This window comes from Quercus lobata, chromosome 1, assembly GCF_001633185.2.
Source record: "Quercus lobata isolate SW786 chromosome 1, ValleyOak3.0 Primary Assembly, whole genome shotgun sequence".
Lineage (NCBI taxonomy): Eukaryota > Viridiplantae > Streptophyta > Magnoliopsida > Fagales > Fagaceae > Quercus > Quercus lobata.
The window spans coordinates 22,026,486-22,039,759 of NC_044904.1; the positions used below are offsets into that span (position 1 = coordinate 22,026,486).

General features: G+C 35.5%; 1 protein-coding gene across 1 annotated transcript; it reads right to left on the reverse strand.

The window, feature by feature from the left end:
* Window positions 1-903: 903 nt before the first annotated feature.
* LOC115983436 (homeobox-leucine zipper protein REVOLUTA) lies at window positions 904-8,562 on the reverse strand. The gene is made up of 18 exons (XM_031106109.1): window positions 7,425-8,562; window positions 6,961-7,120; window positions 6,360-6,445; window positions 6,150-6,240; window positions 5,914-6,009; window positions 5,673-5,786; window positions 5,501-5,584; window positions 5,241-5,396; window positions 5,091-5,165; window positions 4,842-4,948; window positions 4,504-4,687; window positions 3,892-4,080; window positions 3,581-3,661; window positions 2,950-3,084; window positions 2,292-2,626; window positions 1,952-2,057; window positions 1,652-1,801; window positions 904-1,366 (listed from the first exon to the last, which is right to left on the reverse strand). Exons 1-18 carry the CDS (start codon window positions 7,655-7,657, stop codon window positions 1,217-1,219), a joined length of 2,532 nt encoding a protein of 843 aa, XP_030961969.1. The 5' UTR covers window positions 7,658-8,562; the 3' UTR covers window positions 904-1,216.
* Between the last annotated feature and the right edge of the window lie 4,712 nt (window positions 8,563-13,274).

The following is a 13,274-nucleotide window of genomic DNA, read 5'->3' on the forward strand; positions in this document are numbered from 1 at the left end:
AAACTGGATATGGGGAAACTTGTTCCACAACTAATTGAAGTTATGAAAATAAAAATGTGCTAGTAACAAGTCCATTTGAAAGTGATTATCCAGGGCTCACAACTTTAATCTCAACAAATTGTGAGGAAAGTTATGAAACAAAGTATGTACATAACAGAGTTGCCGAAATTTAATTTGTTTGGCAGAAAAGTATGAGGTATGGCGTAAGGTAACAATGTAACATGTGAGAGATTCCAAGATATCAGATGTTTCTCATCATAACCTCTACAGAGTAAATTGTTGATGGGGAGGTTAAAAACTGAAACGAGAATGGAAACAATTCTGAGAGACATCAGTTTCTTGGCAGAGAATACTCAGTAACCCCATTGCGATTTCAACTACCCTGATCCCATAGAGCAGGCGTGCATGCTTATTGCACATGACCGTACTCTCAGAATCCTCATTAAGTACATGACTACAAACACTAAAACCTTTAAATTCAAACAAACAAACAAAAGAGAAATGATGGTATTGTAAATAAAACACAGTCCGTCAAACACCTATATCCAATGGCTTTGGCGGAAAAGAAAAATCTCAAAAAAGTAGGACATTAAAGTTTAAAGAGACAACCCTAGTAAGTACAAAATTAATGCACTTACGGAGTATACTGTGCTAACTTTTTCAGTCCACACTGATTCAACATAAGGACCCACACAAAGGGTAGGGGATGAAGGGGCCAGATAAACAGTACTGTAGCACATATAGATGGTAACTTGTAGCTAGACACGTATACATATACGTACGTACCAATTTAGTCAGTCAATATAAAAAAACACATAATCACGAGTCATGTACAGCAGCATGAGTTGGAAACAAAGCTTTTTGTAACCGCTAATTTGTCAGCCACTGCATGCTAAGAAAGACTGAATAGAAAAGTAGACACGTCTTTGTTCCCCTCATTTCGGTTTTTGCTTCAAGTTCCAACACCAATCTTTAATGGTAAACACTTTCACTACCAGAAAAAATTCACATGGATAACTCAAAAACTCGGGTGCATTTATAAAAATTTAATCAAATTAATATAATGCAAACCTGGGACTAGGATTTAAATAAGTACAAAACTTCCATTTTCTTTGCCCTTTTCTTTTTTCTTTTTCTTTTTTGCTTTTTTTGTTTCCCGAATCCCAAATTCAAGATGGAAAATGAGGAGGGTGATTGGAAATATCAACTAAAATGTTCACACAAAAGACCAGTTTACGAAAGAAAAGGCTAGGCAATGGACAGTGGTCTCATCTGCAGCAAGGACTTTCCATGCAACCGCTTGTTCATATGAAACATGGCGCCCCATTGTCGACATGCAGATTCCACCCGGCAAGTAAGTGAATCCCTGATATCAAAATATGCAAAACATTCAGACATTATGGGTTTATAATGGAAATGTTAAAGGCAGGGAGTTTATATTCAGCAAACCATGAAAAAAATGGGTGAGGTTGAGTTCAGCATATGACTTATGAACCAAAACTATGGTATGGTCCCAAAAGAAAAGAACCAAATATGCATGTGTATATCAAGCAAGAGTCCCAAAGAAGAAATTATGGAATGGACAAGAGTACGTATATCAAGCAACCCGATGGCACACTACAATAAAATAAATTGTTCATTTATAATTCACCTGCTGCATTAACTTGGCAAAGTCAGCACACAATGCCTTGCGTCCAGACTCATCGAATATTTTATCGAGTGTGATGTCTTGTAAAGCCACTAGAGTTGTTTCCAACATGTCAAGCCCTGTCTGGTTTGCGAAGATGAAAACTGGCACTGTCTGCAATGCCAATGAAAATCCAGATTTAGTAAAAAATACTACCATTTAAATAGACTACATAAATTGAACAATATGCTAAACCACTATATCAACTCCATAACCATTCCATCAAAGTATAAAAAGAGGTGTGTTTTCTACTGGAATCTGTACCTTTAATGAACAGCACAAAATGGCATCCTGGTGATTCCATAAATGTTTCAACACCGAATCACCACCCAGAGAATCAGATCTCAGCAGGTCTGCTCCTATATGGTAACTGAGGAAAAGATAAAGAATATAATTAACTAGCTTGTACAGGAATATATTGGAAGGGTCTATATTAAAGCATTTAATAACAGCTCAACAGAAGATAGGTTGATCATGAACTTCAAAATTTTTTGCTTGCAGGACAGAAGCTAACATCCACCTTTTAGTATTCAATGGATTCTGTGATGCCAACCACGGTGTCACACATCCCAACCACATTATGAGAAATCAAAGCAGAACTCACCTATAGCTCTGGCAGATCCAGTGAGCCAGCGTAAGAGCCTCTGGAGAGCCTGGGGAAAGCTTTGGTCCCATGGCTGGGCTCAATCCTGTTGGAGATATTGCCATGGCAACCCTCTGCACAGAGGAGATGACACTTCGGACATACTGGCGTGCCATGGTTGCAACATTATCTTGTAGACTGCTATCAAATGGAAACTGGAAAGCAATAGTCAAGACTGATCGAGAGTAATGACACGATGGCACATCTCCCGCAGCATGGTTTGTTGCTGGGCCCACTTCAAGACTTGATGTAAGATCTAGGGTGCGATGAGTCGACAATGAATCTTTGGCATCACTCTGTATAAAGATGACAGTAAGCATAAGGGGGGAAAATAGACTACATAAACATGATTTCCAGTGTTCAGATAAACTCTCTTAGGCTTTTAAGAGTAAGCATGTGCTTTTAATCAATAAAACTCCTGTGATATATCCATCACAATATATAATTTACATAAAAGTTGTGTCACAAGGAAATTCTGACTTCATTGTGTCAAAGAAATTGACAATGCATTTTCATCTACAGTCAAACATTTCACTCGTGCACAATTATCTGAAATTGATAGACCATTGAAAGTGTGAATAAGTATAAGATTATTCAGGGAAGAACAGATAAACTCAACTGTTTTTGAATCCAATGGAATGATACGGAAACCAGAGGGTAACAGTGGAGCATCATCAGGAAACATTTCATCAATTGGAGCAAATACAAGTTCAGAACAAGCTCCCACAGCATTCTCGTCAACTCCACTACATATCTGCCAAAGAAATTAAGGCATTTAAGTATGATTACATACAACCAACAAACTCTGATCCTTTATAGCTAGGACAACCAGAAAACATGAAGAAAAAGTTAAATAATGCCAGGTCCCAAAATCCAGTAAAAACATATTCACCAATATGTTAATATTTTAACAGTTGGAAAATCTGTTGAATATAAATGTGTTGACATGAAGGTTTTGGGTTGACCCCCAATTATCAGGTCAAAAAATCAGATCAGGTGGCATTCCAATAAAACTGAATCCACACAACTGCTAAGTCTACTTGCCAGGTCATGATTTCAACACAACGTATATAACCATGTCAGAATTTCACAAATTAGTACATATCAATGCTAAAACTTCAACAAATGCTTTTTTTCAGCAAGATATGAGTAACTTGTTGGTTTTACATTTGAGGGGGAAAAAAAAGAAAGCAATATAACCAACAATAAGTAGAGCTGAAAAAAAACAAGCAAAAGTTCAGAAAAAGCACCTGCAATAGATGAATGTCCCTTGATGCAAAAGCATCTTCTTGGGGAAGAGAATGTCCTTCAAGTCGAATAACTTCAAGCAACTGGAAGGCACACCAAGAGTTAGCAAGAATTAATATCTGTGATATATGTTATCCCACAGTCTCACTATGTGTCATTGCACTTTCTCCAAGCAAATCTAGATAAACACATCTCTGCCCACTCTAATTGGAGGAAATTATATATCCATGCCAATATACCCAACTAAGAAGAAGAGGGAGGGGAGACAACAACTACCATTTGAAAAAAAGAAAGAGAAAAAAAAGAAGCATACTTCTTCATGTTCTATTGTGTGGCCAAGAGGCATGATAATTTGGCTCCCAGTAAACCTTGTAGGCCTCATCCCTGGATAAGCATATGAGCCCGCTTTCAGTGATGCAGCTGAATAAGCATCAACGTTGAAATCAGCCCACTCTGAGCGGTGCTCCCTCAGGAAGCGCACCAGGACAGCAGGAGGGACATTCTAGCAAGAAAAGAAAAAGGAAAAACACAAACCTGCTTAGATACATGCATAAGTGCAGGATGCAACCAACAGTCTGACACCCATTTAAGAATTCAAGACTTGCATTGATATACAAATTCATGATGGATGTCTTGCCGAATATTTCAGTTTAATTTATAGCTAATTAGAATATTGATTAAGTACAAACTTGACAATAACCATTATAAAGATACAGAAGATAACGCCAAAGTATTTAAGAAAATAAGGCTTCACTTCACAGATCAGTGTTAAAGATCAAACAAATCTAGATAGGTTTTGATTCCAACCAATGGAGTGAAGTATTGAAAGTTGAGATAGCTGGCCAAATTTCCTTGCTCACTTGCTAAAAATCTCTTGTAACAGTCAACAAGTTTAATAGACATGAGGGGGACTTTCTATACTTACTTGGAGTAGCATGGAAGCCTTTGCACACAGAATTCCTCCAACGAATGAGAGGGAATTTGCAGGATTAGAGGTGGCACTCAAGTTCTTGGTTGAATTAACTGCAATAATCACATCTTCAGCACCATCACTATTGATCAACGACCAGCCATCGTCATTGAATCCATTGACAGCATCATTGAAGCCTCTGCAGCAATGAAGAAAATTGTAAAGAATTAAAAGTTTGCAGATCAACGTACAAAGTCAAAGGCCAAAAAAACTCAAATTGATGAATTGACTTTCACAACAATCTGCTTTAATGCAGCAGAAAATCCAAGAAATAAAGATAATCAAACAGCTACCTGCTCAATCTTTGGCTAAAAGTCCTCAGAACAGCCGGCTGCCTGCCCAAACCATATACAACCTCACCACTTGTCTCCTGAGCTATTTGCCTTATATAGCGCAGGGCCTTCACAGAAAGTATCTAGTCAGTACCTTCTAACATTTTCTTTTTTCAGGGTAGGTAAATTCAGGTTGCACTCAAAGGATTGGACTGAACTCCACATGCAGAAGAAAAAACTAAATTATCAGACCAACTAGAATCTACTCACCGCAATAGTCATTTTCTGGGCCACTACTTTTGATGATTCATAAAGGGGTCGCAGCACTTCTGGCACACTCCATGCCTGAAATAAAATAAAAAGGAATTAATTTCCATGCCAGGTTAGATATACCAAGAAGCTGATCGTTAAAACTCAAACCTCAAGATTCAGGTGGTCAACAATATGGATGATTGACCCTCCACCCTCACACGGCCGAATCAGATAACCACAAGGAAGCATTTCAGCTCTCACAAACTGGGCAGCAGCAGCTGCATTTGGGCCAGCACCAGAACCAGACAGAGATCTCTCACAAACCTTGAGATATAGAGAACAAAATACACATAAACAGCATATTACATTAGGCATCCACTTATAAGGAGACAGTGCATTGTCTATATGATAATAAAAGGCATGCTTACCACAAGACTGCCATTGTCTAAGCTTGTAGTGTATCTTAAAGTCCAAAAATCCCGTGCAGGAGCCAGTGTAGTTGGAGCATATGTCTGAAGCAATTTGATGTTCTTTCTCAGGACAAGAAGATTCATAGGTAGATAACAGAAGAAACATAAAGTAACAACCATTTGTGCTTACCTGTGTGTAAACAAGTTCAATTGTCCCTCCATTACCAGCTGGAAACATGGTGAAAACTTCAAGGCTCCGACATTCCCGAAACCAAGATGGACGATCTTTAAGGATCTCTGCAATCTGTTCACAATTTTTTGAAAAAATACATCAAATTAAAACAGTTCATGAACCTAAACAATTGATAAAACAAATACCAAATAAGAAATGACAAGGTCTGGAGTTTTTCTATGGATGCTAATAAGCTTACCTTTGTAGGTTCTAAACTTACAAGACCGCAAGCTCGAGCTGCCACTCCATTGCAACTTTGGGAAATGGCAAAGATCCCAACCGAATCCGGACCAGGCTGACAAGAGAATTATAAAATTGCTTAGTTAATTCTGGTTCAGGAGTGAAGAAATATGCAATATGATTATTACTTGCATAAACTAAAAAATGATTTCTTAAAAAAAAAAATTTCTTTTTGAAATAAAAATAAATAAATACCTTCATCCCAGGCATCTGGACCCAATCGACAGCAGTTCCTGTAGCCTTTGAAAGGAACTCTGCCAAGGTCTCCTCTGCAATGGAGAGGAGTCTGCCAAAACAATAATTTAAAAAAAAAAAAAAAAATCAGAAACAGCACCAATAACAACATTTATTTCCAGATAATGCAGAGAAAAGAGAAAGCTCATGGCCATTGGTATTTGAGATTACCCAGCAGGGTTATTAGCATCTCTCAGAGAATGCTGAGGAGTGGTAACCACAGAGTCACAACTTGCATCAGTAGTTGCTGCTGATGTCTACAGAAGAAACAATTAAAGGTTAATAAATTTTACCAGGCGAAGAAAACAAACAAAAAGGCCATTGCTGAATTCTTTTGCAGCACAATTAGGTAAACTAACTTGCCCAAGGCCAGAAAAGCTGCAAGTGCCATTAATATCCTTGAAATGTCTTAATCGTGGAATAGTTCAAACATAGTAAAAAGTCTACAAGAATAGAACAAAATGCAAGCAAATTGGGGCCAAAAAAATAAAATCATTGCACATAAGAATGAATAGAAGTCCAACAAATAAATGAAGTACAGAATTTAATAAGATTTTGTCCCACATCAAATTCCTTTTCAAATTTGGTCCTACTCTTGAATTCTCTTTGAAAATGATAAGACCACAACATTAATAGATCAACAGAATTACCTTTTCTTGAACACACATACTGCAATTTGAAACCCCTAATGGACCATATACACAGAACAAGATCCACTACAAGGAAACAAGTAAAGAGAGCAATCTACAAGAGAAAAGACTCATAAACTTACAGTATGCAATTGTTGCCGCATATACCCATTTTCGCATACCAGCTGCGAAACCTGTTTCTGCAGGCGATCATTCTCCTCCATCAACAGCTTGTTCATCGCTGTCAATTTCCTGTTCACAGTCTGGAGCCGTGAAGACTCTTTTCTCTGCTTCTCTCGGCACCTGCATGGCCAAAACACCATAAAACCCAAAAAACCATTCAGCCTTCTATGAAACTAAAACACACCCACTTAAATTGGTCACAAACCCAATTGAAAAAAAACGAACTTTTAGGCCAAATTCACCACCTTTGCTCAAAAAATTACAAATTTATCACAGGACATAAATAGCAACAGATTCGGAAATGCCATAAATATAAACATCTGGTTCAAAGTTCAAACTGTTGCACTCACAAAAAAGGAAAGGATTTATGGGGGGAAAAAAAAACAGAACGAAAGAATGAAACCCGAGTTTCCCAAAATGATACCTGCGATTCTGGAACCAGACCTTGATCTGCTTGGGCTCGATGTTGGAGAGAATGGGGCACTCTCGAATCAGTTGCTGTCTACGCAAAGAGCTGGGCTTTGGGCACTCAGAATAGACTCGCTCGAGCGCCTCAACTTGCTCAGCTGTGTACCTTACATACTTGCCAGCATCAAGGTGCCTACTGATACTCCCACTGCTACTCTCTCTGTGCTGCTGAGCCACAGCCATAGCCATTTTTTTCCTCAACCAAGAAAAAGCTGTTCAAGAGCTACTACTTTTTTTTTTTTTTTGCTCTGGTAATTAAAAGGGTAAAGATTCTTTAGCTTGGTAAAGTCCGTCTTCTTAAATAGTCAAGAAACTTATTGGTGAAGATAAAAGCCAAAAAATGATTAAAGGCTAAGACTATGCATGTATGAATACAGACATACACACGCATACAACTTTTTTTTATCCTTCTAGATTCTCAGCTATTGGTCGGTGATGATGTAAAAACGAACTGTTATGAAGAATAAAACGCTGGGTTCGGTTTGGATTTCCCACAGATACAACCAAAACTCACCGAAATCTCTCACTGTTTTGAACTAATCTGAACTAAGATACCCAAACAAACAAAAAAAAAAAAACAACTTTCCACCAAAACAAAGAAAACCCACTTGTCCCTCAAACTCACTGACACCAAGTCTTAAAGTTTTTGAGCTAAATCTCAAAAGAAAATTTTCACATAGATCCTTCAGCAAACCACTTCAGACCCATCATTTCATGTGATGCAGAGAGCTTGTTGAGTGAGCTTGCGAGGGAATAAGGAAAAGAAGAAGAAGAAGAAGAAAGCTATGGCTCTCTCTCTCTCTCTCTCTCTCTTGGTCAGTGTTGGGGGCAAAAGAGAGCCAATGGTTGAAGCATTAGAGACAACCAGGTAACAATATGCAAACGAGAAGAACACAGAGTGATGATGATGATGATGATGATGAAGAAACCCTAATCATGACGAGAGAGAAGAAGCTACAGTGAAGAAATGAGAAAAAATTTTGGAAGGAAGATTTTGATTTTTGGGGCTATTTTAGAGAGAAAGAAAGAGAAAAAAAAGACAATGATCTGAACTGAGCTGAAACAGTGGGGAATAAAAGAGAGGAGAGAGAGAGAGTTGATTTGCACGCAAATCGACAAAACTAAGGAGCAGGCAATGGTTTTTTTTTTTTCTTCTTTTTTTCTTTATAATTTACGGCGGCATTTACGTCATTGTCCCTAGTGTTTCTTTGAATTGACGTCTTTAGACCATTGCTGCCTCATCTGTCAATCGCCCCACTGCATCGGTCAATTAACCAAATCTTTATTGGCAGGACTAATTTATTACTGTATTTTACATTACAACATATACCAGTACTAACTATTATTATTTAATTATTATTTTAGTACTCTTCTTTTTTTTTTTTCTTTTTTTTTTGAGAAAATTTTAGTACTCTTCTTACTTATCAAATATATATATATATGGGTCCGGTTAATGTATGCTTTAAGAGCATATATTAACAAATCCATTTTTTGAAAATTTTTATTGGAAATTGAAAAAGTTGTCAAAATTTTTTCAATTTTCGATAAACTTTTTTCATAATTTGTTCGATATTGTGTGCTCTTAGGACACACATTAATAAAATCCAAGAGATTTATTAACATATGCCCTTAGGGCATATATTAGTAATCCATTTTAAGCAACTTTTTATTGAAAAACGAAAAGATAATTCATTGTTTTGACAATTTTTTCGATTTCTTATAAAAATTTTCCAAAATGGATGGTTAGCATACCCTTAAAAAAAAGTTTTGTTAATAGATGTTCTTGGAAGTTAAAATATTTGTTAATAGATTATTTTTAAAAAATGTCAATACAATTTTTATGGAAAATATTAAAAACCGTCATAAAAATCAGTTCATTTTTTCATAGAAGTTTCTAAAAATATTTTATAAACTAATGTTCTTAGAAGATTCGTTAACATTTTCCTTAAAAGAATAACTAGAGTATAACCCATGCGTTACCAACAGAAGTGATAATAAGATAGTCTTATTCTCTTATCTAGTTTTTTTTTTTTTTTGAGAAACACACTCTTATCTAGTTAAGTGATGTAGAAGTTTCTCAAAACTTTAGCGCTTGAATTCAATAGAGTTTTGGATGCTTGATAGATTGATTATGGCAAAACTTTTACAACTTCTAGGATCCCCTTGAAGCTAATGAGTTCCTCTATTTATAGGAGTATGGAGAATGTTTGATAACATATGATTGATTTTTTTTTTTTTTTGAGAAATAATTACAATATGCTGCTGAACTCACGACTCAAACCCCTTCCTTCCAAACACTCAATGCATGGCGAGGTGATACATGTCATAGTTTAGATAAAAATACTTTAAGCATTGTTCACCGAGAGACAGATGACATTATTTGGTTTGCAAACTATCTTAATTTGCAAAACATGGGAATAAAATATATTAGATTGCATGTGTAACTTTAAATTAAATATAGACTAGTGTTGACTTGTGATTGGATCTTTACGAGGAAAAAGAAAAATCCACTGAGATTATCAAATTCTTGTGTCCAAATCAGGACGGCACCACCTTAAGGTCAAGGTGATTTAAAAATTTTTATTTGTTTACCCTTCAAAAAAAATTTGGGAACACCTTCAATTTTTGTTATGTCAATAAAATTAAATTTTGCTCCATAATTTATTATACATTCAGTGAATGAATGATTGCTTGGTTGTGTACATTGAAAGAGATGTAGTTTATAACATTGATAATGAGACTATCATACACCAATTTCAAAATATGAAAACTCGTAAAAAGCAATTGTAAACTTTATATATTTGCGTATTTTTTTATTGTTGTTATTGTCAATATATGAATTTCTCTTTTTATTAGATTGTATAATTTATGTTTCTTAAAGAACACTTTGAGAAAAATTTATGGAGCCACCACCGGTCCAAATCACGCTCTAATTACATTCAAGAGGATTTTTTTTAATATAAGTGGAACCTAATAGTCATTCTATGTCGAAGGGCAAAAGTCCAGCCCTTACTAGGCCCAAGATACACACTATAATGTTAGATCCGACCCAAACTTGATGAACATCGAACTACAAATACACAAACCTACGTGTACCCGGCAAGCATATCCAAACAAATCCCACTATCACTGAGAATGGAAGGCAATGCCTTAGGGGAATCTGCCTGCCGAAAACACAAGATTTAGCATCGAACACAAGTTACTAGAAAATCATTTCAATAGCAGGATTGTGGATCTCACCCATAATACAAGATTAGACACGCTAGTATCATAACCAAGACTTAAGAAGCCACCCAAACTCCATGAGTGGAGAGACCCATGTACATGAAGGATATTCCCTCGTCATGACAAACCCATTAAAGCAAAAGTATAAAAATGGAGGAAAGGGTAAATGAAGGGGGGTGGAACATAACTTTGGGAAGAGATACACGAAAGAACGAAAGAAAAGTGAGAGATTAGAACATCATTCTAGGGTAAGGTGATCTAGCTTGAACACCTAAAAGGGCATCTAGGCTGTCTGATAGTCTCCTCAGCCAACTACATTTCTAACAAATAATTATCATAGCATCATCTTATACTGTCTATTATTAGCTAAACTTCTTATGGGATCTCCCATCGTGGGCTAAACCCAATACAGAACACAAATAAATTGGGGTTTTAGGCCTAACAAGCCCAAAGTCATTGGAAAGTCATGACCACATTTTAGTCATAAGACATATCAAAAACACAACCCCTCAAAATAGTTGTCCATGAAACATAAAAAATAAATAAATAACAAAAACTTTTAAAAGGAAACAACAAAATAAAAAGTTCATGGAAGAAAAATTTGCAAATTCTTAAAGCTTAAAACCTATAGTTACTCTTTGTTTGGCTCAGCTTATTAGTTGCCTCATGTAATTTGATTTATTTATGTATACTTTTTTAAAATCTTAATTTTTTTGGTATAATTTATTTGTACTCAATTTATTAAAATAAGCTAATAAAATAATTGAGAGATTTATAAAATCTTTCTTCAAGAAGTTGAGAGAGAGAGAGAGGGGGGGGGGGGGTAAAGGAGAGGAGGGGCAGTACAACAACATATATATCCAACTCCCCCAAAGAAGTGAAGAATCATATCAAACATTTTGAAAGATGTTGCATCCTTAACGTTAGTTTCTCTTAGTGTGTGGTTGCGTAGCAAACGCGGTAGGCGTTTTGTGTTTTTTTTTTTAGTCTCGTGCACTGTTCATGGAACCCACAAATACGGAAAACACAGCAAAAAACAATAAATCTGGATTCCATGGACACTATTCATAGTTTAGAAATGATTTTGCTATAGTATTTTCAGCAATAAATTTTTAATTTTCAATTTTCAGCAATAAACAGTATTCAAACACCCGATTTTAATTCAGCAATTTTAATTCAGGCTTAAGACACCCGATTTTCTATAGAAAAATGGAGGCGGCTCAATAGGCAAGTGCTAAGAGAATACGAGGCTTCTAGATACCTCATTTGGAGCTCGAACCAAGTCAACCAACATTTATATGGCCTACAGTACAGTCCAACTATAAAAAAAACAGAGAGGAACATTTCTCCCGCTAGCTTCTGTTTAGTTTTCAATCTACAATTGGAATTTTCATGGCCATAGTGTTGTTTTCGAGTCTGATATTTTAGTTGTCACTAGTACTACCATGCGTGTTTAATCTAAGTAGATTATCACCATCACATAATAATAAGTATCATGGGTTATATTCTATACATAGTAGGTTAAAATTAAAATCTATGCCATAAACCATTAAATTCCTTTTTCTAAAAAAAATAACTTGATAAACAAGATAATAGCAATTTGAACTGAATCCGTTGAAAACATTAAATTGAAATTCCCAAATATATGATATAAAAAAATAGTGAGAAAAAAATATGTGCAAAATAAAATAATCACACAAGAAAATATTTACGTGATTCAGCAATTTGTTTATATCCACAAAATTGCAGTGATTTCACTATTTACAGAAAAAAAACACAAGATGTAACAATACAATTTTTTTTCCTCTCAAAACAACATTATTTTACTCTTGTACAGAGGATTCATAATAAGCTAAACACAGGTCAAAAAAATTTCTATGAGCACTCCAGCTTGGGCCATAACACTTTTATATTGGATCGGATCATAATTCAGATTAAACATAACTAGGTTTCATATAACCCAACATAAAAAATATCAACCAATTAAATTATGAGATTTTGGCCATCAAACTCAATAATAACATAAGATAACTTACAAGTCCCCCCAGAAAAGGCATCGACCAAGTGAGAAGAATCATAATTTTTAAGTCAAATTTGAAGAGTAGGGGCCAATCTTCAACAAAACTGTGTTATAAATTAATCAAATCATTGGTAAATCGCAATAGGCCAAAAGATGAGAACATTCTTTAACAAGATATATATAAAAAATAAAAAGAAAATGATTAATATTATATACTTATTAAGTGCCTTATAGTGGCAGTCTCGAGAATGGTCGTCACCAAACAAGGACAATTCGAAAGCCAAAATAAAAGGGACCATATATTCCATTTGAATATGACTCTCTCTCTATTTATGAGTTTGAACTCGGTTTCTTAATTCCAGACCAACCAACCTTATTATAAAAATTATTAAAAAAAAAAAAAAAAATACCCATCAAAGTGGGATTCTGATTTGGAATTTCTTCCGGCGCAGACCGTCACACACATTAGTCTTTGGTCGGTGATATCTGGGGATTTCCCATTACATAGTACAAAATAACTTGTTTATTCATGTTTTTTTTTGATGAACAACTTGTTTATTC